We start from the raw sequence: 26,591 nt of genomic DNA, 5'->3' as shown, positions 1-26,591 counted from the left end.
CCTGCCGGGTGCCACAGAGAGAGGCAAGCAGGGCCATTCATAAGCGGCCAGAAGATGTAAGGACCGAGGACTGCCGTGGCTGACGTCCCAGAATGCTTTGTTCTACCTGGAGTTCTGGTCTGTTGGCGAGGCTGGCATCCCTTGCAGCTGGACGATGGAACTCGCGCTCCTCTTTCTGTTCCCGACCCAGGCGTGGATTTTTTAAAAGGGAACTCAACCGATTGGACTGTGCCAACCTAGTCAGGAGGTGTTTGGCTGAGAAAAAAAGAGGTGAGTAAAGACTCAGTAGATCAAAGAGGGGCAGAGGAAAATACAGCTGTGATTTGGTTCTAGAGCCTACCCACCCACCCCACCCTACTCCACGTCCCTCTTTCCTTGTTTTCTATGCTTGTGGGCCTTGAATATGCACCAAAGTGACAGGAGAAAGTGCAGCAGTCTCTTAACAGTCACGCAATGGGGACTGAAGAGGGGTAGGGGGGTCTGCCTGTCTCAGTCTGGTCACCCAGCTAGAGTAGCACCCCTCTACGGCTCAGAGCTCCTGCTGACAACGGGGTCTGTATCTGAAGATGCAACGGTAAGAATCAGCATGAAGCAGGTCCTCTGAGAAAACTCCACAGAAAAAGCGATGCATTAATCTGTTATGGAGATCCGTGATCCCCCAGTATGGGCATTAAATCATCAGAAGGGCATTTTGGATGTTGACAAAGGTGACCCTTGGTGACCTGACCCATGGCACTTGAAAAGGTGAGAACCCAGGGATGAAATGATGCATTAAGTCCTGTCCACTCTGTCCCAAGCCATATCACCATGCTTTAAGCACAGTCCTCTTCCACCTAGAAAGGGCAAAACAAGCGGAATTATTGTAACACTGCATGTCTGTCTAAAAAGAAAATTCTGTAGAACTGCAAAGATGCCACTTGAGCCCTGTAGCCCTTTATTAGGGAAACATTGTTTCAACAGGACTTCCACCACCTGATGGTGCCACCTGAAGCGGAGGTGTCACACAAAGATCACAATGACCTTGATTAACATCTCCCTGCTCTGGAATGTCTTTAACATTTAGATGGCACATCTGCCCAAAGTCACAACCATTGTGGGAACAGAATATGACATAGTGGCTGCTTCTGCTTGCACCTGTGTCCACCTGTTTGTGGCCTTGCACAACCCAAACCTTGCCAGGATGCTGTGCAATTCATTCCCATACTTTCTTAGTCAAGTGCTGGAGGAATCCCCCCCCCTCTTGCTCCATCATCTCTTGCCCCATGTGTACAAGGCCTTCTGCATTTCCCTGCCTTTCCTGTACGTCACACTCTGACGCTGGGCATTTGCTTCTTCCCAGTTTCCCTGACTGGTTGGCAGTGGTTTTGACTGAGGCCGTTCTAGCAGCTGTGCTCTTCCCCCCCCACACCCCTCCCTAGCTTATTTTTACTGTCCCACTTCCTAAGAGCCCCTCTATATTGACAAACTGCTCCTGAGACTATGTGGACAGCTCTGACCCACTTCAGTCTTTCCCCCCAATCTGGGATGTGTGTTGCAGACACTTGAGCAAAGAGTTTCACCCCAAGATGCAGTCACTCATCCACATTTGTTTCCTTGGGACAGCTCATGCCTGCATCCTCCCCCCCCCCAAAGGAGGGGAATTTATGACAAACCCAGAAGCATTCTTTCCAAGGATGGCACCCTGCAGGGTGAGGCTGTGTGGTCGCTATGAATCAACAGTTTGCCTCCCCCTCTCGGCACCCAGCAGTCTGCTCTCTTCCCTTTCCCTCCAGTTGTTGCTACTGGTAGATGAGAACACTTTATTGTTGAGGTCAGAAGTTTTGCATGTTGCGGTGCCTCTGCAAGCTAGAGCGTAGAGACCTCTCGGCCCCAGGAGTATTCTGCACCTGCAGTTCCATTTCCTCCTGGTATGGCGGGAGGTGGGCTTAACCCTGTAGACATACAGGAAATCGCTTGCTTGCCTCATCTCATTGACTCAAGAAATGGGTAAAGACCCGACCACTGGGGCGGTGTTAGGTAAGTCTGTGGTGAAACTTCCCAGTCTTGGGGAAGAAACCGAGAAAGGACAGAGAATGAACAGGGGAGTTTGGCTGGTTTAAGGATGGTTCTCAGAAGTCAGGCTGAGCTCAATGGCAGATTTGTTGTGCCCAGCTCTGCTCCTAAGAGTAAAAGAATGACAATGGCAATCTGCTCTGCAGCAGCTGGCCTTTCCTGCTGCGGAGCGCCAAGAATGCCTGAGTTTGTGGTCACAGAAACCTTGGTCCAAGGTTACTGAAAAACCCTACGATGGAGGTCGGCAGAACTGAAAACGGGATCAAAAGCCATGGGAGTCCTGAGAACATTTAAATTTAAAGCACTGCCTTCTGATAAGAGTAGGGACAACACTGTCAGTTGTATCAACAATTATGCACCACAGGGCCTCCAGATCTGCAAGGCTCCGCCCCACTTGGGTCATGATATCTATTCTGAGCATCCTGCTGATCTCCGTCAGCCACAACTGAGACAGGCTGATGCTGCCGGATGCCGTGCATTTGAAGCCCAGGCTGCCTCATCAGGGGAACAGGTGAAAGAATTTTGTCTTCAAATGTTTGCTGTGCGTGTTGTAAATTAAGGCATCAGGTTGTTCCTTTCTGTTCCGTCAGTTGCATCGTCACTGAAGTTGTGAGTGGGGAAGATGGGAAACTACGTTGTGTGAGGAGGGGAAAGTGAGAAGCTGGTTCTCAGAGTAATGGCTGGATGTGGGTTACTGCAGGGAGGACATGTGGTCTTTGAGCCGGAGGAGGAGTTTGCCCTGAATTTTTTAGCCTTGCTAGCATGGATAAAGGTGGGAAAGGTGTGGCTTGGCTCCTGTTGCAGGTGGCACCAGGTTTCCTAGAAGGGCAAGGTGTAGTGAGCCAGCTTGGTGTATTGGTTAGGAGTGTGGACTTCTAATCTGGCGAGCTGGGTTTGATTCCCCGCTCCCCCGAATGCAACCATCTGGGAGACCTTGGGCTCGCCACAGCACTGATAAAGCTGTTCTGACTGAGCAGGAATATCAGGGCCCTCACAGGGTGTCTGTTGTGGGGAGAGGAAAGGGAAGGAGACTGTAAGCTGCTTTGAGACTCCTTCGGGTAGAGAAAAGCAGCATATGAGAACCAACTCTTCGTTCTTCTAACTCGGCAGAAGCTACATTTTTTATCACCATAGCTGAAAAAGGATCTTGTAGTAGTACCTTAGACCAGGGGTAGTCAAACTGCGGCCCTCCAGATGTCCATGGACTACAATTCCCAGGAGCCCCTGCCAGCAAATGCTGGCAGGGGCTCCTGGGAATTGTAGTCCATGGACATCTGGAAGGCCGCAGTTTGACTACCCCTGCCTTAGACACTCACTGCCTTATCAAAGCAGAAGCTTCTGTGACCAGAGACTACTTTGGCAGAACCAATGCCCAACTGCCCTGTGTGCAATATCTTCTACCCCAATGAATGTGTTATTCTTCAGGGTGCCCCGAGACTTTGTGTTGTTTTGGCTGTCATAGGCTAATGCTGCCTTTTCCAGGCCTTAATAGCTTTAAATAATCATTCTAGCATTATCTATACCCAGATTAGGAAATTCACAAGATGCTGCTGCAGTGGGTGTCATCTATCTGTAAAGGGCTACAGGAGAGCTCCCGTATTTGAATGGTATGGAGGAGAGTTTTCTGCCCTAAAGGAAGGCAACCAGCATTGCAAAGTCGGGTTGCCAACTTCCAAGTTGGGGTCAGGATTCCCCAAAACACAGACCACCAGATCATAGAGAAAACAGCTGCTCAGGAGGATGGATGCGGTGGCATTGTGTCCTGCTGAGGCCCTTCTCCTCCCTGAACCCTGTCCTCCCAGGTTCCACCCTGAAACCTCCAGGCATTTCCGAAGCTGGAGTTGGCATCCAGTAAGCCTGCATCGATGGTGTTGCTGGCCCCTGGCTGTCAGGCGAGCTAACCCGCATCCACGGCCCAGGGCACCCACATTCCATCCCGCCTGCAAGAGGCTCTTGTCCTCTTGTCCTGCCAACGGGTCCCTGCCTGCTGGCTCTTGTCCCGCGAACGGCGCAGGCTTTGGGGAGGCCGTCTGCCAAGCGCATTGGCTGCAGCGCTCTGGAAGGGCACTGGCCTGGCCCGGCCCGGCCCGCCCTTCCCGGCCGCGGCTGAGCTGCGGCTTCCTCGGCAGCTCGTTCCAAAGTGGCGATTCCGAGGCGGAGAGCTCGGCCGGGCGGGCCCCAGCCTCCAGGGGGTGGCGCACGGCCCCGATCCGCGCGGACTGCACCATGGGGCTCGCCCTCCTCCCTCGGGCAAGGGGAAGGGAAGTCTCCGCTCGCCTGCGGGAGAAGGCGGGCCGGGCCGGGCGGCGGCCCTGCGGGAGCAGGACGGGCGGGTAAGTCCGGGGCCGGGCCTCTCCCGCCGGGTCAGCCAAGCAGGCAGGCAGGCAGGCGCCCGTGCGAATGCGCCACGCCACGCCACGCCGAAGCTCCTGGCAAACTTGCCGGGCGCTCAGCAAGGGAGGGAGGGAGCGAGGGAGGGCGGGCCACGCCGGCTGTGGCCTGAGCTGCGTGCGGGGCATTTCGAAGTGACCCGCGCGGGAGAGTGGCCTGGGTGCGCCAGACAGAGCCCGGCGGTGCTGGCCCGGCGCCTCCCGGTCGGCTTTCCTGCAGGCGCTGCCCCCCTTCCCACCTCCCGTTGCTCGCCTCCCTCCTCCCGGGCAATCACCGGTCGTCCTGCTCCTGAACATGGAAGTTTCATTGACCTCGTGGCAAACCGCCCCTGTCAAGGCAGGGACCTACCACGGGTGAATCCTTTGGAAAGAGTGCCAAGTCCTTCGTAGGTCCCCATCAGGAGTCCCTAAGCTCTGGCAGGCTTGTCAGTCCAGCTCTAAAAACAGGGGGAGAAAATGGGGCATAATTCAGAGTCGGCCTATTTAGAATTGCGCCCTGATCCCTTCCTCCTTTTTTGATTTGGGGGCTCCTGGAGCATGTTCAGATGTGACCTGGCCATGTTTGATTTATTTTTAGCGAATTTACAAGCTGAAACTCCCATGCCTACTGGTGCTGTCTCCAAAGTAGTAGAGGCCCCAACCACTTCTGCGGGTGGCCTAGATTTCCTGCTTTGCGGATTGGCACACCTCCCAGCCCCTTTACTGTTTAGATTAGAAGCACTGATGTCAGACCTACCCTACAAAATTTGAGTCCAGTGGCCCGTTTAAAACCAGCAAAGTTTCATTCTGGGTATAAGCTTTTGTGAGCATGCACTTTATTATATTATTTATTTATTCACATTTATATACCACCCTCCCCAAAGGCTCAGGGCAGTTTACATGGAACTAAGAACTATACAGGAAACCATACATATAAATAACTATAACATTAATATTACTAACTGATATTAACTTTGTTGGATTTAAAAGCACTGCTGGACTCAAACTTTGTTGTGTTGTTTCAGACCGAAACGGCTACCTACCTAGACATATCCTAAACAGGTAAGACAGGAGGGATGTTCAGCAATTCTTAAATCCAAACGTTGGCTATAAAATCAAGCCAAATTGTTCAGTCACTATGACATTTATCACAGAGAGTTTGTGAAGGGCATAATCAGGTAAAAAATCTAATGGGTAATAGCTGAGTTACAGGAGTTTAAAAATTTTCCCTTGAATCTTTTATGTTTACAACCATTTGTGGGCTGATTCAGATGCTATGTTCTTTTCCACTGTTTACTGTCTTTTTAACTCTTCTCAAAAAGTCAACAGTATAGCTGGGCTCTCATCCCTCATTACTTTGGCCAAAATTCACTATGCATTTTTAAATTTGGATGTTTCAGTCTGAATAACTTAGGGGCTGTTTGTAAGTACATATCTTTTTGGGAAATGAGATTTCCTGGGCAGAGTTTCATCACTAAGGCAAAATAAACCACAATTCCAGGAAGAGTGCCGTCAGGGAAAGGGACCACTCTCTGACCATCACCAATGAATGCCAGGGATTTATCAGGACAGAAGATTGCACTGGATTTGCAAAGTCCCACTGATAAATGACTTATTATTTAAATTAATGTACTGCCCTTCCCCCACAAAGTAGAGTGGGGGATGCACGACAGTACAGAAATAATAAATATAGTTACAACAGTATGAAAATGCAAACAAAAAAATCCCAACTTCTGGCAGTGGATTAAGCCCTCCAAAATAAACCTAACTGGGAAAAGCCTGACATAAAAGCTCAGCATAAAGAAGTCCTGCAGGGTCTGGGCCTTTCATAGGGGTCGTGGCAGGGCAAGCAGCTTGGCTGAGGGGGCACCATCCACACAACAGCCTTGCGAGGTAGATTGAGATACAGCATTCGTCTGTCTGGAGCAGCGGAAAAGAGCGAGATCGGAATGATGGGACAAGAGGGAGAACCGAACTGAGAAACCCTGGAAAATGTTTATATATACAATCATAAACAATGGATCTTCATGCCATTGGTCAGTTTCGGTTTAATTTTTGTGAAAGAACACTTGCATAATTTTATGGTTGGGGGTCACCACAACATGAGGAACTGGATTAAAGGGTTGCGGCATTAGGAAAGTTGAGAACCACTGCTCTAGTGTCATATACTGATTGCTGATTTTTAAAAGTAACCCCACCCACTACAGTGGAGGGGACTGGGTGGGCACAAGGACAGCAGCATTTGTAGCAACAAATGGAGGAATTGTATGTATATGGAAACAGCTTTGGTTAGAATATTTTCTGCTGATACCATCTCCAAGTTCCGTAGATGTAGATAGGGGTAGTCAATCTGTGGTCCTCCAGATGTCCATGGACTACAATTCCCATGAGCCCCTGCCAGCAAATGCTAATTGTAGTCCATGGACATCTGGAAGACCACAGGTTGACTACCCCTGATGTAGAACACAGCTTGATAGATGGTGTCTAATTTGGTGCTGGAGCATCTCCTCCTTTTGAAGATAATTTCAGGATATTCACTTCCAGAACTTTCTCTACTTGTGAGCTTCTGCCAGGTGGAGCAGATAGCCCTGACCCAGAATGATCAGTGGTCTATCTTGGAATTAGTCAGCTTGCTTGCTGTTCACTTTTTCCAAGATAGCCATTAAGCGGAGTCAGAAGAAAAGGACTGGAGGAAGATCAGGCTCCTTTTGATGGTTTGCTTATGTGTTAAGCCAGAAGTAAGGCATTTCTTTAGACTGCTTCCCTGAGGCATTTGCAAGGCGGCCCCTGTTTTACTGCCTGGGATAACTGCATCAGTGTCTCTCTGGAGCTACAGGGCCGGTGGGTTTTTCTCTCCAGTCCTCGAGGAGACGGTTCTTCCCAATCTCTGGTTCCAGCTTTTCGGAGAAGCATTTCAGCTCTGATGTCTTTTGATTTCATGCTCTGGTGTCCCAGGGATTTGAGGCCGCCAGGCATCAGCTTGGGAAGGAATGCATTTATTTGTTTAAGCTTTTCCTCATGGTTCAAGGCAGCTTACAATAACAGTCAAAACATTTCCAGTTAAAAACAACAACAACAAAAAATAGCAAAACCCCAACTCTCCCTCCTCCCTTCTTAAAAGAAGTCTGAGTGCTACTTTGTTAGAAATCTACCATAAGCCCCAGAGAAGGGGAGAATTGTCAATAAAATAACAAAATAGGAATGTGATAACAGGAGACTAGGGGCACATCTGAACACAGACTCAGGTTGAAACTAACGGATTCAGTTGCTTGTTTTTCTAATAAGGTATCCTTTGTCATTTGTGAGTCTTCCCCCCTCCCCAATAACTGTATGTGGTAAAGGTAAATAGGATCCTTCCTAATTTAAATAACATATCTATGGTCCAACAGGCCACCAGCTTATATTTAATGGCTGGGACTATCAGGATGGAAAGGCAACCAGATTTTGAGGAGAAGCTATTGCCCACCCGACCAAAATTGTGAAGGTGAACTTACAATGGAAAAAGAAATAAGGAAGTCACCTAGGGGAGAAAGCTGAGTGATTATGATTGGCTCCAACTATTATCACATTGACCGGATAAGTGCACACAGACAGAATTCCTAGATACCAACAGTGGTTGCACCTTGGAGAGTATGGACATGGATCTGACTAGAAAGGAGGTGAACCTTGATGTGGTCTTGAGTGCTGTTCAGGGCCTGGTGTAAGAGAAGAGTGTTGTTTCGAACCACAGCCACAGGCCTCAGCATTTATGTACATGAAAGTTTGCCCAAAAAGTCTTTGGTTTCAGAAGCAGAAATGCCTAAAAATTGAAAGGATTTGTCAAAGGAAAAGGGGGCAAAAAAGGGGCAGACCCTTTAGGGCATTTGGAAACTATGTTAATCACAGAACTGGAGAGAAAGACAGAATGCATATCTCTCCGATTAGGATAGCCACTGTCTTAAGAGGATGTCAGTGTGGTTAATGAGTAAAGTGAAGGAAGCTATAAAAAGCAGAGAGGTTTCCTATAAAAAGTTGCACTGAATATGTTGGGGGGAAAAGAGCACAGACTCGAGCTAGCAAAACACATGTTAAGGCTGACAAAACGAGACTATGAGGAGCATAATGCTGAAGCCACTAAGAAAACAATTTCTTTAAATACATCAGCAGAAGGAAATCAGCCAAGGAGGTGGTTGGGGCCCTTGGTTGACAAAGGGGCGAAAGAACAGCTAAAAGAAGAGGAGACTGCAGAGAAACCGAAAGAATTCTTGCTGTTGATTTTCATTGTGGAGAATGTGGTGAAGTTGCTCGCATCAGAACCATGGTTTTAATGAAGACTCTTGGAAGAACTGAGTCAATGGAGATGATGTAGGATTGGATTTGGGGGCTGATGGACAAATTGGAAACCAATAAATCCCTGGGTTTGGGTGCCATTTATTCAAGGAACTCAGGCGCAAAATTGTTGATCTCCTACCAAACTTAATACAACATTTCTAAAATTAGCCTCCCTTTGAAATGATTAGAAGGTGGTAAAGGTAATGCCAGTTTTAAAAAATGGTACCAGGAAATTATAGGCCAGTTAGCCTAATGTGTGTTCCAGGCGATTGGTAGAAATTGTTATTGAATAGAAAAGTGTCCCCATCTTTCAATTAAATTAATCCCCATCTTTCAATTTTAAAAAAATATCAGTCCTTTTCCTTGAGGAGATATGTCTTTCCCCTTATAGCTCTGCAATGGAAAGGGATAGAGACTTACTTTTAAAAAATGTAAAACGAGAAGTGAGAAAAACAATTAGACTTATCAATATCAGATTATATAACTGTAACAATATTCCACTGCCAATATTTGGGGGGGGGAAGGGGGCGGGAAGGCTAGGAGAAGGAATCAGTACTGCAAGGACAGGGAAAATGTTTTCCATGTAGCAGGAAAATCAGAATTTTCCTACTCATACAGGAATTGCCTAGATTTTATTGTCTTTCTCAAAACTTCTGTCATCAAAACAGGTTTGGGAAAGATCAGAGAAAAAACAGGGAAATCTCAGAGGGTGCCTGAATGTACCACAATGCTGCAGGGAAGAAATGGGGGAGGGGGGACCTGCTTCCTGGCAGCATTGAACCCTGGGGCAGATAACCTGTGTGAAATGGCCAGTCTGCAGCACCAGTGAAAAACCAAAATGGCCAGAATTATAATGACCTTGAATAGACCTATGGAAGAGCTGCTTTTGCAATTCTGTGTGCACTGAATGAAACAGGATGCAGGAACAGATGAACCCTTGGTTTGATCTAACTCACATAATATTGACATTGCAAGGAAATTACCTCTGATTTTTTTTTTAAACATGCGTAATTGATCTTAGGAAACCTGCTGAAGAATGATGAGGGTCAGCCAAAACCACTTTTGCTACAATGCTGCAAAAGCCTCTCCACGTAGTGTTTCCTTGACAGGGCTATTGCAAGCCAGGATTTGTCTTGTGCTTGGCTGGCAGGTACCCAGCTCCTATCTATGCTGTGGTCTGTACACAGAGGTCAGAAGCAAGCTGGTTTTTGGAATCCCATTTCACTCGAATAGTTAACTGGTGTGTTCAGTTTCATCCTCTTCCTTTCTGTGCCTGAACCCATGTCTGATTGCTTGACCTTTGGTTTCCTGGTCCCTGCAGAAATTCCTCATATCAGATCAACCCCTGCTCCTGTGATAAGAGCAAATGGGTGTTCTGCTGTCCACTGTGTACAGAGGCAAAATTTATCTGCAGGGCAGTCCTAAAAAGAGTGACACCCTTTTACGCTTGTTGACATTAGTAGACTTAGAAGGGTGTCAGTGCTTGCAGCTGCACTTTGGGAACATATAGAAATGACAAAATATTTGAAATGAAAGCCCCTTTTGCACCTGTATGGTCAGGGGACTTCATAATCACACTCGTCCTCTTGTGATGTCGCTTGCAAAAATGGAGGAGCTGCAAAATCCTTTTAGCAACTGGAAAGCATGATCAAGTTGTGATGGAGGCTGAGTTCTCCAGCCTGCCTCAACTTACGCTGGAGTTTGGGATTCAAGCTGTGCCATCCCTTTTGGCTAAGAAATTATTGGTTGGAAAAATGGGCTCTACACAGCTGCAACAACAGCCTAGTGTTCTGTCCATAGTTGGCCAGCTAATTTACCCGGTTCTCATTGGAGAGTTATGAAGTAGCCACCAGGCTCTGAACAGCTCCGGATATGGGCAAAAAATCCATCTTCTGACCCTTTAGCAATTACTCCCCCCCCCACCACCCTTTTTGCTTTCCCTTTCTTCTCATTTTCCTCTCTTCACATTTGGTGTCATCACTCCATTTGACTATGCATTTGCCACTATAAGTTACAGAAGAGATCAACGGATCTGGACTCTCTCTGTTGCTTCTGTACTTGTGATTAGCTGATATGCAAAAGCAAGCATTTGCAGGGTTCTTTTGAGGTGGCTGGGCTTTCAGAAATGCTCTCTGGCATTTGTTTAATTAAACGTTAACCCACATGCCTGTGTTTGCTTTCTCTTTTCCAGGGTAGGCAGAAGAGCCATGGAACTGGCGTTGCTCAATCCTTTGCAAATAAGATGCGGGCAGGACTCGTCTCTGGCTTAGCCTAAGTGGACCATTCCTGGAAGGTTCCATGGTGAACGCCAGAATGGAGCACTCTGGACCACCCCCCAGTTCAGAACTTAAAGACTTTCTGGTGAATTATGGAAGAGGAGAACTATGCTGTGAAATTGGAGGTAGCTCCGTGGAAGCCCAGGACCGGCCTCCATATTCTGAAACTCTCCAAAGTGAAATGGTGTCTCCTGCTTCTTTCTTACGCCTTGAGAACTTAGATTTATTGCAGGAGAGCCTGGAGGGGGCCAGCAGCAATCCTGAAACACCTGCTGAGAAACCCTTTCCAGCATTAGCTTCAAGCCATGCTGCAGGGCCTCTGCCGGGTTCACAGAGCATGGACCTCTTCTCTGAAAAACTGGAGCTGTCCCAGAGAGAAGATTTTCACCTGGAAAACTTGAAAAATCAGGGCAAAAGCAGCAATGATTCCACCCAGGCACTGTTCTGGGCCAGTATCCTTCAAGCCCAGATGTGTGTCTTGGATCTTCAAGGGGAGATTGACAAGCAGAAGGAAACAGAGAAGATCCCCTTGCTTAGCCCAGAGAAGATGCCAGCAACACCTGCACCGCAGGGCTTGACGGAATCCCATGAGCCTTTGCTCCTGGACAGTGAGAGTGAGGAATCAGAGGACTTATCAGAGAGGCTGGAAGAAGAGGAAGGCTCCTCTGAGGAGGATGAGGACGAGGAGGTGGAATACTTGTTTTATAACAATCCGCTCTTTCAAGAGAGTCCCCACCCAACAAGAACCACCAGCTTTGAAGGACAAACCTTGTGGAGCCATCCAGAGGGAAGGGCTTGGGTGGAAGATGAGGAGGGAGTACCGGACAGTGGGCTGGTGTCTCCAAAACAGGATCATGTTTTCTTTTACCAAACAAGTGTTGCAACCGGTCCTGAGACCCTGGACTCACCCTCTTCCCCTGAGCTGACCTCAGGTCCTGTCCCAACCTATATGCCTCACTACCGCTCCCTTTCCCCTTTGGTGATCACGGAGGGGGATACTGAAAGCAATTGCACTGCAACAGAGAACATAGAGGTAAGACCTTTGTCCGTGAGGCATGGGTGATGGGGTCCCAATAAAATGCCACTTTCCATGTTGCTTTCCAACAGTGTCCCTTCTGCAGTGCAGCCTCCTTAAGGCAGGTGGCGTTTGGCTCTAGGGAAGCCTGGCTTTAACGTTAACCACTGAGGTCGTACTGTTGCGTGAGCCCGTGTTGCAATGGGCGGCAAGGATCAAGCCCCATAAAGGGCGAGCGTGTGGAAACAGTTTGAAATGCTGCCTGTATTGGCTCCCTCCTTCTTTTCCAGTTGCTCCCATGCATCCCTCATCCTAGGCAGGAGCAAGCCTTCTGTCCATTTCAGCAGCCCCGTCCAGTAGCATACAGAAACCTTAATGAACAGAGGCAGAGAGGTCCAGCGGGGCCAGAGTTGCCTTCCCAAGCACGGCCTGTTTCCATCATCTTCTGTGTCTTCTAGGACCAAGGATGCTTTGCAGACCGGTGGTCCGATGCATACCCCAGAAGTGTTTCGGCTGCAGGTGAGTCCTACCAGCATCTGTCCCTTTTGCAGTTGAATCAGGTGGCGACAAAGGAAGAAAGCAGAAAGGACTGTGCAACCGTTTTTCAAAATGTATTGTTGTATGCTGGGCTTCTCATTAGAAATAAATAAACAAAAGAGCAATTCGCCTTCATTTTCTGGGTAGGGGATTGGAGACTCACTCCTGGAAGTGTGAAATGCATAGGACTTAGTGCTAAATGAGCTTCAAGTCATGCTCAGCCTCTGCATCTCTAAGCTCCCACTCAAGACTGGCTCGGTCTTGTAGCGTTCATGCTGTGGGGTGCCTGCACCAGCTAACCTAATTGTCTGTGTTGCCCTGGAGGGTGAAGCGATGCAGAATCATGCAGAAACGTTGAGGGGCTTATGGAGTAAAGGGCTGCTGTATAACTAACTTATCCATCTTCCAGGTGCAAGCCATTCTGCGGATTCCTCAGGTGAAGGCCTCCTGTTTTCTGCCTCCAACACCTCCCTTCTGTCAGTTTTGCTGCAAGAACCCAGTGAGAACCTCCAGCCGCCGTCTCCTGCAGAGATCATCGGAACCCCTCCTGCCACCCGGGTCTTCTCAGCCAATGAAGCAGAGCCGAGTCTGTGGCAGGAGAGGTTCAAGCCACAAGCGCCTTCCTGCAGCCACCCAGAGTCTTCATGCGCAGGGGTGGAGGAGACTGAACGAACTTCCTGTCTGCAGGAGGAAGTCGCTACAGGGGATTTTCACTTGGCCTCCCTTGGAGGCACAGACAGGAAGCGAGAAAACTCAGTGGAGCGTCTTGAGATGGTGGAAGTGCCCACGGTGCTTGGAGATGAGATCTTGGAAGAGGAGGAGGAGGAGGAGAAGGCTTCGGCGACCCCACGGTAATGCTTCTCAGTCTCCGTTCGTTGGCTCTCTCGGCCGCTTTCCGTTCACCGGCCACAGTATCCTCTAGTTGTGGTTAGGGGTGGGGCTTGTTGGGCCAAAGAAAACAGATGCAGCGGGGCAGCCATTTGGTGGAAGGCTTCCTTGAATGAGGCAACTGCTGCTTTCTTACAGCTCTGTGTCACCCTCTGTTTTCCTCTGCTGGTTTGCTTCTGCCTTCCTCTTTGTGTGAATCCTCTTCTGCCAGTCCCTGCCTTGTCTCTAGCCACTGGCCCAGCACGAAGCAGGGCCCCTGGGCCCTTGCTCTTTGCATTGCCAGCGTCTACCCTGCACCCGGCCAGCTTCTGACATACAGGCGGCAGCGACTGCCCAAGGGTTGGCTGTGCAGCATAGTGCATGGCTGGAGATTGACTTTCTCTGCTGCTGAGGGGGGAAGAGGTGCTGAACAGTTCTGGAGTGGGAAGAGCTCTGTGCAGTGGCTGGGGATAACTCTTGGGGGCAACATGAGGCCAGAGAACGCAGTCCCTGTGGGGTGGCAAGGTAGTGTATTTGCATACCTCAAATGCTGCACCCCAAGAAAGCAACACAGAATGAGCTACGCTGGTCCAGTGGCAGCAGTGGCAGGAAAGCGGCATCCACAGGGATGCTCTTTGGCTAGGGAGGTGGGGCAACCAGCACTGGCGCGTGAGGATCCAGGGGCAGGCTTTCATCAGTTGCTCCTTCAACAGATTGCTGTGATGCAATCTTGTCTTGCTCTGTCATCTCTGACCTTAAAGGGGGGGGGGCTTTTATGGTTTGGGTTGGGCTTGCCAAGCAACCCAGGATTAGTGCTTCACATCCGTGTTGCTCAGGCATGACAGCATGATGGCTGTCAACAGTGCGGGTGGGGAAGTTCCTCTAGGAACGATGGCATCCCTGGAGACAAGAGTCTCGTGTTGCTGTAACAGTGGCCCACCAAGGGGGTCCCTTTCCCAGCACTGCTGCTGACCCCTGTCTGTCTCTTTCTCTGCAGTTGCCCTGAAGATCCCCCTGAGGGGCCCAGCAAAACAGTGGAGATGCCACAGGCCAAGGAGCCTGCAGAACCCAATGGTTTTGTCCTTGCAAACGGCACTTCTGGAGACCGGGCTGCGGCTCAGCGTCTGGCAGCGCGGCTGTACCACTTGGATGGGTTCAAGAGGACACAGGTGGCTTCCTTTCTCCGGAAGAAGTAAGGTCTTAAAATGTCCACGGTCCTTGAATGTCTGCTTGTCCAAATGCCTTGCACTGAAGCACCCGGGATAATTTACAGTACAATTACTCCTTCCCATCTCTTCTCATGGGCAGGGAGTTGCAAGAAATCCAGGTTGCTCCTTGCCCTCTTGATCCCTGATGGTTGTTTTGTGTCTGTTGTTCGGAGTTAGTTGCCACCTGTAAAGCTCTGGCTAACCACTTTATTGCACAGTAAATCTCTGATGGTAAGGCGTGTGCCATCTGCCCTGCAGGAGGCAGACGTTAGCTCCTGGCTTGACCTGGATGGCCAAGGCTAGCCTGTTGTTCTCAGATTTCCAAAGCTAAGCAGGGTCAGTACTTGGCTAGTACTTGGATGGGAGACCACCAAGGAAGAACAGAGCCGCTACTCAGAGGCAGGCAATGACAAACCACCTCTGTGTCTCCTGCCTTGAGAACCGTACAAGTTGCCATCAGTTGGCTGCTACTTGACAGCCCTTTCCACCCCCCACCCCCCCAAACAGACCCAGATGGTTATAGATCAGTCTCTGCTTGGCCATTTTTGGTGGGCCCAGCTACACCTGTCCTTGAGGAAGCAGACTATCCATTTAGGATCTAGCCCCTCTTCCTCTCCCTGTCCTCTTTCCAGAGGACAGTTTTAGAGCTGCGTCTGCTGATTTTGTCAGCTCCTTGCTGCTGTCATCTTATGAGAACTGCAGGTGGGACTTTATGGGGTTTTATGGCTTAACATTTGATTTTTATCTGCAAACTGCCTCGGGAGGCTTTTTGATGGGAAGGATATATAAAATGATTGGTAAATAAGTGAGCAAATAGTGGATGAGAATCTGTAACTGAGGAGTGAGCTTTTTGTCCCTTGGAGACTGAAGGTAACCTTTTCCGGGGTCATTCTGTGCTCTCTCTTTGTCGGTTTTCCACTGCGGAATGAGGGGGGTATACTTGGGGGGGGGCATTTTTTGTGGTCCTAGGGAGGGCTAGCCCTAAAGGAGCTGGATGTTAGAAGTCCCGAGGGATTGAGAATGTGCCTACTGCCCTGAAGGGCTGGGATTGCAGAGCTGGCAAAGTCTGCAGCTGGAATCAACCTTTCCTGAATCATCCTGCTCTTTCCATGTGTTTGTCTGTAGCAACGACTTCAGCCAGATGGTAGCTGAGGCCTACCTCGCGTTCTTTCAGTTCAGTGGGCTGACTTTGGACCAGGCTCTGAGGTAACCTTCCCAGAGGGTTGACTGTTATGCTCGAACCGTGGGACTGTTGTGTGACAGGTGGGAAATAGTGGGTGTGGGAGGGGGGGGCTTTCTTTCGGGTGGAGAGGAGAGAGGGTGGCTCTGAGGGTGGAGCAGCATAAGACAATGAAAATCAAAGAAGTGTCCCAGCTTCTAGCCTGCTGGGATCTGTTCAGTGGCTCAGCATGGCAGAAATCCTGTTGAGACCTCACAGGAAGTGAAACCCAGCACGAGGAGGAGGGGGAGGCCAAGAGTTCTGCATTTAGGTAGGAAAAACCATCTATACTAATGTAGTATGGGGGAGATTTGTCTTGGCAGTAGTATGTGCGAAAAGGATCTAGGAGTCTCAGTAGACCATATATTGAACATGAGTCAGCAGTGTGACTCGGTGCCTAAAAAGGCAAATGGGATTTTAGGCTGTATCAAATGGAGTATCATGTCCAGATCATGGGAGGTGATGGTACTGCTTTACTCTGCTCTGGTTCAGCCTTACTTGGTTCAGTTTTGGGCACTCCAGTTGAAGAGGGATGTTGACAAACTGGAACATGTCCAGAGGAGGGCAACAAAGATGGTGAGAGATTTGGAGACCAAGACCTATGAGGAAAGGTTGGGGGAGCTTTGAGAGGAGCTCTGGAGAGGGGATAACTGAGAGGGGATCTGATAGCCATCTTCAAGTATTTAAAAGGCAGCCATATAGAGGATGGAGCAGAATTGTTCTCTGTTGCCCCAGAGGGACGGACCAGAATGAATGGGATGAAATTAATTCCAAAGAAATTCCGTCTCAACATCTGGAAAAAGTTCCTGACATTCAGAGCGGTTTCTCAGTAGAACAGGCTTCCTCGGGTGGCGGTGGGTTCTCCATCTTTGGAAATTTTTAAACAGAGGCTGAATAGCTATCTTACAGGCTTTTGTCTGCCTTGGATTGTCTTCCTAGTCATGTAAAGCAATCAGAGACGGAAGCAGATTGAGATATTATTATTTCAAGATCATTAACAGCTCACGTAAACAAACCCTGTGGGGAAAAGGCAACCCCCCCCTCCCACCTCTCACATCTGTCTATCCCTCAACTCACTCTTGGGCTTTCTTGGGCTCTTCTGGTCGCCAGGTTGTTCCTGAAGGCTTTTGTGCTTACCGGGGAGACCCAGGAACGGGAGAGGATCCTCAGGCACTTCTCCCAGCGCTATCACTCTTGCAACCCCGAGGCCTCCCTCACACCTGGTAAGGCACCTGCAGACACCTGTCCTGTGACCTTCACCAAGGACTGGATCTGCCATGCTCAAGGGGGAGTATCATAGCAAAAGTGGTTTGGGCTGCCCAAAGGGGGAGTGGCCGGGGTGATAACGCCACGGTTCATGATTGGGAGGGCTGGATCACATTTTGTTGCTCCGATTAATCTGCCAAGTGCTAAATCAGGGGCAGTCAAACTGCGGCCCTCCAGATGTCCATGGACTACAATTCTCATGAGCCCCTGCCAGCAAATGCTGGCAGGGGCTCTTGGGAATTGTAGTCCATGGACACCTGGAGGGCTGCAGTTTGACTACCCCTGTGCTAAAGCAAGACTCGGTGAGCCCGACGAGTGGGGAACCCTGCCTTTCCCTGAAGGTCACTTGCACACCTTTAGGCACCTGAGCATTTGGGGGCACCACAAGCACCTTTTTGCAGTCCCTCCTGACTTCCTCTGCATTGCACTGTGCTCCTGCGAGTGCCGTGCAGCAGTGCAGCGTGGGGGACTGAGCTGGCATCGCTTACTGCTTGCCATTGGTTAAAAGTCACATGCAGTAGCTCTGTGCAATCCTCTCCCCCCTGACCTGTGTTCCAAAGACACGATTTCCTCATGGGAGCTGCACTAAAGTGCACATCTTGCTCATTTTCACTCTTGATTGAACTTGACTTTGTCCCCCTCCCCCCCCCCCCCCAGCACTGGGAAGGAAACAAAGCCTCAACAGTAAGCGTTTGACGGGGAAAGCAGCAGTGTGCAGTGAAAGGCAGGAGGCTGTAGCAGCAAGGGAATGCCGCCAAAGGTGTACAGCAAGATTTTTAGAGCTCCCCATTTTTTGAAGTTTACTTATGATTATTTATTTAGTCAAGTTGGTTGTCGATTGTAGGGTGGGACAAAATGCCCGCAGCTCTAGGGAACAGGGAGCCATCTCCAAAGGGGTGTCATGCTTTTGCTCGTCCCGTCTTGTCATTTGGGTCGATAGATAATTTGCAGGCCCTGATTCCGATTCCAAGGAACCCTGAAAAGGGATGGGGCAGAAAACTTCAGCTGGCTTGTTTGAAGCACTGGAATGCCTCCTGCCCTTGCTTGCATGGTGGCCATCTAGGATGGGGGTGAATACAGAAACTCCTTTTGCCACTGGGGGAGGAGCATGGGGAGGGAGTTGTCTCCTATACCTGCCTCTGAGCACCTGCCTCTTTCCCACAGATGCTGTGCACACCCTCACCTGTGCCATCATGCTCCTCAATACTGATTTGCATGGGCAGGTAAGGTCAGGGGAGAGGGGGGCAGGGCGTGTGTTTAGCTGGAGATATTCTACCTGGAATTCAGCCATGACCACCTGCTGTGTGGGAAAGGCTTTACCACCCTGAAGCTGAGACTGGCTTCTTGGGAGGTTTGGGTTTTAGCCAATGGTCATATTGTGGAGCAGGGACTGTGTTGCATGGACAAAGAAGAGCAACATGTATTGGGCACTACCGGCTGATGGTTTTCAAGCCTGCAGTTCTTCCATGTCAGGTCTGCCAGCAAGGGAGGGGAAGAGGGTGCCTTGTGTGGGCAGCGCGACACCCATGCAGAAGCTCTCCAGCCTAATTCGTCCCTTTCTCTTTTTCTTACCTGGACACCCCCCTGTTGCTTCTGGTTGGTGATGGCAGAATATTGGCCGGAGCATGACTTGTCAAGCTTTTCTGGCCAATCTTGAGGGCATGAACAACGGCAGCAACTTCCGCAAAGAACAATTGAAGGTACATGCGCTCCAGGCGGTGCATATCGGATGGGAGTGGGGAGCAGTGCCCTGGCCCTGGCGGAGAGGGACCCAAAGACCCAATAAAAGGTCCAAAGCCTGTCTGAATCTCTGAGCTCTCAAATACTTAGCTGTAAAGCAAACCTGCAGTTCACAGGTTTCACTGCAGAAACCTGCAGTTCACTGGGACAGGCACTGCAAGACTGCAATTGCAGGAGGGAAGGAAGGATGGACTGGGCATGCAGTCCTAGACGCAGGTGGAAATCTAACATCCTGACTTTTCCTCTCCAGGCGCTGTATTATTCCATCCGCAATGAAAAATTGGAATGGGCTGTGTAAGTAATGCTGACCAAAGGAGGGAAGCGGGAGAGGATCTAACGCAGAGAAGGGCAGCAGGGACTGGGAGAGGGACCCCAGTCTGTAAACAAAGCGGGGTGGGGGGTGAGGGCTTGATTCTGTGTGAAAACCATCCGGCTCCCCCAAATTCTGGCTTCTGAAGTTTGACACTGACCGGGCGATTCTTTTAGGGCATTGTGGCAAAGAGACAGATGAGCGGGAGGGAATGGTTTTCTTGGCGCTTCGTGTGATTGGCTTAGAAATAGCCGTTTCTTGTGTGGTCTTTCTTTAGGCCCTCTAGTGGTTGTTGAGCTCACATGTAGATTCTCATGTTTAGTTGAGTCAGAAAATTCGCAAGGGTAATTGAATGCTGGAAGCTGGGAAGGAGCCTGGAAACAATGCTGGCCAGGGAGGGGGTGTTGGCTGGAGAGGGTCTCCTTGAGCTGCCAGCCCAGCCCCAGAAGCAACAGCTGCTGGCTCTGCTCCAGAATTTTACCTGCTTCCTGCCTAGAGCTTGTCTGTCTCCTTGTCTAACTCCTGCACAGTTTCTCCTTGATCCTTCATGTCTTCCCTGTAGGGATGAGGAAGAGATCTCCACCACCCTGATGCCCCCACCCACCGGATCCTTCCGGAAGAAAAGCAATCCTTTCCTGACTCTGTCCCACGATCCTGCTGCTAAAGTGTACCATCAGGGCTTCCTCACCCGCAAGGTGCATGCTGAGGCCGATGGCAAGAAAGGTGGGTGCAGGACTGTCCCCCTGAGCTAGCAATATCAGTCCCCAACAACCCCACCTGTCTAGATCAAGGTGTGTGAAAAGCCATGGCTTTACAGGCCAAGATAATAGGGAAGAATAATCCTTGTTTGTGGTTCCCTGACCCGGCTGCCTGGAGCAAGATGTCAAAGGCTTATGAAACCCTCCACTGGGGTGATGGCTTGGTCCAAGGCAAGGCCAAGAAGTCCAGAGGGGCGAAGCCTCACCAACCCCTGGGTAGCGCTGCCATCAGTCCCCTGAACTAACCCACCAGCCAGAGACCAAGGGACCGAGTCAGTAGCCCTCCCGGGTCTAAGATCAGCAAGTCAGCCCCGCAAGGTAGGACCCTTGCAAGCTGATTTAGAGAAAAGGGTTGTGCTGGGAGCTGCAGCCAACAGAGGCTCAACTGCTGGATCCAGATTGCAACCCTGAAATCCAAGAATAACACAAAATAGAATAAAGTGGTTTATTATAAGCATGTGTAGGGATATATATATATATATATATATATATATATATATATATATATATATATATATATATATATATATATATATATATATATATATATATATATATATATATATATATATATATATATATATATATATATATATATATATATATATACATACATCAGCTGTGAACAGTGAGGATAAAAACACAATGAACACTGAGGAAAGCTCCATTTCTAACCCATGTGTGTTGCCAAGTACTGGCTCTAAATCCTGCTGCTACCTGGCAAAGCCGAGTCCAGCCAAAATGGCTCTGATATCTCCCAAAGTTAGATGTAATCCAGACAGAGGGCAAAAGTAGGACGGTTTTTTCCCCATGCCCAGTGACCCACATTGGCATTCCAGCTGACCAGTCAAACATATATTAATGATGGGACCTGACCTAACAGGTAAGTCACTACCCAGGTGACCCAACCAAGCGTTGCTGTTATGAGACGGTATACTCTGCCCCTGCTGAGGGCCTAATCAAGCAAGCACCTCCTCCCACCCAAGGGTCCTTGCATGCAGGAGGTGGAATGGGTCAGCCAAACTCCCTTCCAGATTCTTCAGCCTTGGAAGCCACTAGGCCTACTGGTCTGACCAGCACCTGAATCAGGCTCCCATCTCCTGAACTCACTGTTTGAAGTTACAGTCAGCAGTCAGAGAGAGAAGCTTCTGTGATTTTTACTAGGCCTCAACCTGAACTAGTGTTTTTGAACAGACCAGTGACCGGTAGGCAAGCCTGTCTTTGAAACGAGATATCTTGTCTCTGTTTCCTCTTTTTCTTACCTTTCCATCAGGTTTCTCTACTCAAGGGCCCCTACGTGGTGGTGGGAATCTGTGATAGATTCTCTAGTGCAGGGGTTGTTAACCTGTGGTCTTCCAGATGTTCATGGACTACAATTCCCACGAGCCACTGCCAGCATTTCCTGTCGTGTAAGGAGTTCATAGTCTGAGGAAGAGTGCTTGCACTCAAAAGCTCAGGCCCTGAATACATCTTTGTTGGTCTTAAAGGTGCTACTAGACTCTGATTTTATTATGCTACTTTAGACCAACACGGCTACCCACTTGAATCTATTTCTGGTCAAGGCAAAGAGTACATTCTCTGCTTCCCCCCACCCCCTTCCATAATACTAGGGCTCCAGTTCATCTCTTCCTTCCTTCCTTTCTCCCCCAGCCCCCTCCCACTCTCTGGCTGGCTGCTTTTGGAGATTCAGTTACAGTGGGTAGGGGGGGGGATCCATTCGTATCTTCTCAATGCCATGTGCAGTTTGGCCCCAGGGAAATGGGGAGGGCCTGACCTCCAGAGATGCAGGGCCCTTATCTGACCCCACCCCTGCCTTGCTCCTTTGCAGCCCCCTGGGGGAAGAGAGGCTGGAAGACATTCCACACGGTGCTGAAGGGGATGGTGCTCTACTTCTTCAAGGTAAGAGATGGCCCATCAGGCACGGGATGGAAAGGACTTCCTAATGCTGAATTCTCATGTCTGCTTGCGGGCCAGAACTATGATGCACCTGTCCAGAGACCTGGTGAGAAGTCACTTGGGATTCACAGAGGAGGCTCACCAGCAAGAAATGTGGCATCTCTCAGGGCCACGGCAGAGGGATGTCCTCCATGCTGGTTGTGCATGGGCGTATCCATCACATTGGCCTGCCTTGGGCAGTGCTTGAGGTTGCTTTTGCACTGGTTTCCCGTGCTGTTCCTGGGGAAGAGTTATTAGGCAGTGTTTTTCTCTTCTTCCATAGGATCACATTGTCCAGCTGTGCTTGGGCCAGGAGCTGGTCTCCCTGGCTAACAGAGTAGGCTCCCTGGACTGCCTCCAGTGCTTAGCCGGAATCCTGCTGGCATATATTTAACAGCTGTTCTCAGAGCATCTTATGGGCTCAATGCATATAAACCCTGGAAATTTCCTCCTGTAGAACAACAGTGCACCGAGCCTAGGACCATCTGCTGTGACTGGCAGAGCCTTGGCCCTTTCCCAGCCTTGCTGATGGGAAATCTGGAAGGTTTTGTGCTCAGAATGCAGAGGATTTAATGCTGAGCCTGACGTCCGAGCGCTGGATCCGTTCCCTTCAGTGTTCTCCTGTTTTCCCCGCAGGACGAAAACCGGCTTGATTCTCTGAGCTCAGAGGATCCCATTGGGGTGCACCACGCCCTGGCGGAGAGAGCCAGCAAGTACACCAAGCGGCCCAACGTCTTCCGGCTCCAGACTGCCGACTGGCACGTCTTCCTCTTCCAAGCACCGTGGGTATTCCCAGGCCATGCGGCGGCACAGGCATTGCAGTGGGTGTGGGTGGGTGTTGGGGGGGGGGGGGAAGCAGGAATAATGATGCCTCCCAGTCAGAAAGCAGCAATCCTTTCCCAGTCTCTTGCCTTCACCTCAATCCTACACACAACTTTCTGTCCATCCCATAGGGCAGTTTCATGTGGGTGGGGGGGGGGGGAAACCCACTAGTTTTGGACAGTACAGTGGTAACTCCCCCATACACACACACACACACACACACACACACACAGCCTGTTCTGAAAACATAAAGCAAACAGTCAAATCAAACTTGGTCCCTTCCCTGCCACACAATCGCTACAAGTTTCCATATCTTTGGTCCCAAATTATTGATGCCTATCAGAGAGAGAGCTGAATATAATTATAATAAAACTGGAACAACTCGTTGAACTTCCTGGGGGCTCGCCACGGCACTGATAAAGCTGTTCTGACCGAGCAGTAATATCAGGGCTCCCTCAGCCTTACTCTTCTTCTAGTTTATTCCTGCACATTTCCCCCCACTGCACATTAAAATGCGGAGGGCTTCACAGCCCCATGAAACTATCTTATGCTGAAATCAGACCGCTGGCCCGTCTTCAGACTGGCGGTCGCTCTCCAGAGTCTTCATTGGTCTTGTCAGTATCGTGGGAAGGGGAGGGGCTACGGGTAGGTGTGTCCTCAGCTATGCTTCCCAGCTGTATTCGGCACAATCCTGCCACTTCTGGGGTTTCTTAAAGCCTGAAGAATGTTTCAGAGGTTTCTCAGTGGCTAAAAGTTGAGACGGGCTGCCTTAGAGTGTTCCTTGTCCTCTCTTCCTCCTCAGCCCAGGCAGCCACAGGGGGGCTCTTCTAGACTAGGGCAAACAGCCTCATTCAGCCCATTATTCACTGATGGGATGCCTGCGTGGATGGAGGTTTTACTACCTTGTCTGGAACATGCTTTCCTTTCCCCCAGGACTCCAGAGGAAATGAATTCATGGATTTCCCGCGTCAATCTGGTAGCTGCCCTGTTCTCCTCCCCACCATTCCCAGCAGCGGTGGGCTCTCAGCGGAGGTTTGTTCGGCCCATCCTCCCAACAGCAACCTGCAAAAACTCCCTGGTGAGCTGGCGGGCATTGCGTGCGTGTCTCTGGGCGTGTAGCAGAGGGGTGTGCTTGCGTGTCTTGAGAGCCAGCATGGTGGTGGTGTGGTTTGAGTGCTGGACTAGCGCCTGGGAGCTGCAGATTTGGATCCCCATGCAGCTGGGCCACTCACAGGATGGCCTTGGGCCAGTCACGTATCATTTTATTATTTATGTTTCGATTTTTATTCCACTTTTTCTCAAAAAGATTGCTCTTGCCCTGGCATATTTTGCAGTGTTATTTTGGGGGGAAGGCAGGAGAAGGACCAAGTATGCCCCCCAAGTATACCCCCCCTTGGAGAAAGGAACGGATTTAAAAAAAAAACTGATAAGTGAAAAGATATTCAGTCCTTTCCACAGGCCCTGCTGCCAAGTGAAAGCCAGAAAGGAGAGGATGAAGAGCTGGTTTTTTTGTATCCCATTTTTTCACTACCTGAAGGAGTCCCAAAATAGCTAACAAACTCCTTTCCCTTCCTCTCCCCACAACAGAGGTAGGTGGGGCAGAGAGAGCTCTAATAGAACTGCTCTGCAAAAATAGCCCTAAGAGAACTGTGACAAGCCCAAGGTCACCCTGCCGGCTGCATGTGGAAGAAAAGTGGGGAATCAAATCCAGTTCTCCAGAGTCTACCACTTTTTAACCACTGCACCATGCTGGCTGTCGTCCTGACGCTACACCTCCTCTCTTGGAGAAGCAAGGAAAAGAGAATCCAGACCTGAGAGCCTCTCTAGCAGGCCCCTTCCTTGGTTTTCTGTGATGCTGGTCCAGCTGCCTAAGCAGTTGGGAAGCAGCTTGGCAGGCATCCAGCACCTCCCATGACCTCCTCCCCCTTCCCCGGCTGCTGCCCCTGGTCATCCAGGGCTGATGAGAAGACGAGCTTCACAGTCCGTTTCTGTTGCTGCAGGAGGACCAGCACCTGGCCCACGAGGACTGGATGGACAAGGTCTCGGATGAGCTCCTGGAGCATCAGCGGAACCTCCCCGACAAGCGCGGCCGTAGCCGAGACCTGGAGGAGTATCATCTCAAGAAGGAATATTTGCTCTATGAGGTGCGGGGGGGGGGGGGGCACAGCAGGAGAGCATTTCCTAGTGCCCACGGCAAAGCCTTAGGAAGCCCTTGTTCAATGTGGGGCACAGTTGCCTCCTCTCCTCTCCTCTCCCCTTCCCTCCCTCCCACCAACCTCCGTCTTAAGAAAACCTTCCATAGAGTAGAGTCTGTGAAACCTGCCAGGTTATTTCAGTGTAAAAATTCCACTGGGCTGAAAGGTCGCCTTGTTTGTCTGGAGCAGTTGTTTACAAAGGGGTGAGTGTCTCTGCCACAAAGTAGGAGTGTCCAAAGTGCTTGGGGGGGGGGGGTGACGACAATTAGTTAACTGGTTTATGGGGGATGTGGCTTTATTCTTCCCCTCCCCAGGCGAAATGGCTTGCTATTACCGAGCTGCTAAAAGCCAGCACCCTCATCCAGACCAGACATGATATGCAAGCAAATCACAAGCCCGTACTTAGCTTGACAGGCCCTCAGGAAAATCAGGGCCCCTGAAGATTTGCCCCCAGCCCTTCTCCTTCTTGGCACCCCCAACAATGGGCTATTGGGCATCCTTCACCATGCGGTGAACTTCCTCTCCAGCCCCTGTGCCACTGCCCAGCACTGTGTCTGCTCAGAGAACCGTGGCAGTTGTCAGGCTTCTTCTTTGGAATTCTGAAGATGCCGTTTTTGCACCCCAAAACATAAATTTGTGGGTGTTCTTTGCCTCCTTCCTGTTGGAGGGCGGGAGAGAGAACGGGAGCGTGTACCTAGAGGAAGTGAAGCAGCGGCCGGCTGCAGGAGCCTGTGCAGCTCCTTGCTGGGAAAATCCCTCTGCTCCCTGTTCGCTTTGGGGTCTGATTGATTCCGGCCCCCTCCCTTTCCGCTCAAGCGTCCTTTTCTCCCCCTCGCACAGAAGCGACGGTACGAGACTTACGTTAGACTGCTGGAGGTGAAGCTCAGCAGCGGCACTGACGATCTCGACCAGTGGGAGGCGCAGCTGCGGGAGGCCAGCAAGGCTGACGAGGACGACGGCCCCAGCCTGAAGAAGTCCCACTCCAGCCCATCCCTCAACGCGGACGGGCCGCCCACCGACATCAAGGTGAAGAGGAACATCTCCGAGCGCAGGACGGTGCGGAAAATCATCCCCAGACGCAACAAGCATTTGCTGTGACCCTCCCCCTGAAAACTTTGCCCGGCCGGCCTGAGCATTTGCTTCTCACACGCAGGGACTCCTGGGCGGGGGTCCTGTTTGGGCCGGAGCCTCGAACGGTACATAATGGAACTGCTGCTTTTTCAAACCAAGGCAAATCGGCACTTGCAGTATTTGGCCACCAGAGGGTGCTGCCCCACTGGGAACAGGCAGAATCAAGAGACTGGTGGGGCGGCAGGCTCCCCCCCCCCATAGAGTGTGAAGGCCCCTGGGGGTTGAAAGCCCCTGACCTCCTGACCCAAAGGGCTGCAGGCATGCTGTACTCAGGGAAAGGGCCCCTTCTTGTGGGGAGAGGGAGAAGGCCCTCTCTGCATTCTTTCACACACATCCCCCCCACCCCACCCCAGATGTCCTATCTGGTTCTTTGTTTCTCAGTTGCTGTAGGGGCAGATGGGACCTTGGTGCAATAAAGGAAAACAGGCAAGCTTCTGGACTGGATGTTGGGGGCTACCTGGTTTCCTCCGCCCTTTGGAGATGGAACTGGGCGAGGAGGCAAGGAGGAGAACTGGGGCTTCAGAGAGTGCAGCAGGTGAATTGGGACAGAAGATGCAGAAGGCAGCCCGGCTCATTCCCC

At 50.4% G+C, this 26,591-nt stretch overlaps 1 protein-coding gene across 5 annotated transcripts; it reads left to right on the top strand.

Moving 5' to 3' along the window:
• Nucleotides 1-46: 46 nt before the first annotated feature.
• PSD4 (pleckstrin and Sec7 domain containing 4) lies at nucleotides 47-26,446 on the top strand. 5 transcript variants are annotated; one of them, XM_077305340.1, is made up of 17 exons: nucleotides 50-270; nucleotides 5,447-5,483; nucleotides 10,924-12,041; nucleotides 12,482-12,542; nucleotides 12,970-13,411; nucleotides 14,425-14,619; nucleotides 15,761-15,841; nucleotides 16,965-17,077; nucleotides 18,285-18,343; nucleotides 18,731-18,820; nucleotides 19,111-19,154; nucleotides 19,733-19,893; nucleotides 21,757-21,827; nucleotides 22,500-22,645; nucleotides 23,619-23,763; nucleotides 24,686-24,829; nucleotides 25,721-26,446. In XM_077305340.1, exons 3-17 carry the CDS (start codon nucleotides 11,031-11,033, stop codon nucleotides 25,976-25,978), a joined length of 3,021 nt encoding a protein of 1,006 aa, XP_077161455.1. In that variant the 5' UTR covers nucleotides 50-270; nucleotides 5,447-5,483; nucleotides 10,924-11,030; the 3' UTR covers nucleotides 25,979-26,446. The 5 variants fall into 5 exon arrangements, with proteins under 5 accessions (XP_077161454.1, XP_077161455.1, XP_077161458.1 ...); XM_077305341.1 differs by lacking the exon at nucleotides 50-270 and adding an exon at nucleotides 4,143-4,385; XM_077305339.1 differs by lacking the exon at nucleotides 5,447-5,483 and having other exon boundaries at nucleotides 47-270.
• The last annotated feature ends 145 nt before the right edge of the window (nucleotides 26,447-26,591 follow it).

Source organism: Paroedura picta, chromosome 12 (genome assembly GCF_049243985.1).
Source record: "Paroedura picta isolate Pp20150507F chromosome 12, Ppicta_v3.0, whole genome shotgun sequence".
NCBI classification, from domain to species: domain Eukaryota; kingdom Metazoa; phylum Chordata; class Lepidosauria; order Squamata; family Gekkonidae; genus Paroedura; species Paroedura picta.
This window is presented reverse-complemented; position numbering and strand designations above follow the sequence as displayed.

Bases quoted from the DNA above. Each gene is read 5' to 3' on its own strand.
- PSD4 (XM_077305339.1), top strand. From the start codon at position 11,031: ATGGTGAACGCCAGAATGGAGCACTCTGGACCACCCCCCAGTTCAGAA. The intron at 17,078-18,284 runs GTAAGGCACCTG...TCTTTCCCACAG, and splicing joins CGAGGCCTCCCTCACACCTG to ATGCTGTGCACACCCTCACC. The intron at 22,646-23,618 runs GTGGGTATTCCC...CCTTTCCCCCAG, and splicing joins GTCTTCCTCTTCCAAGCACC to GACTCCAGAGGAAATGAATT.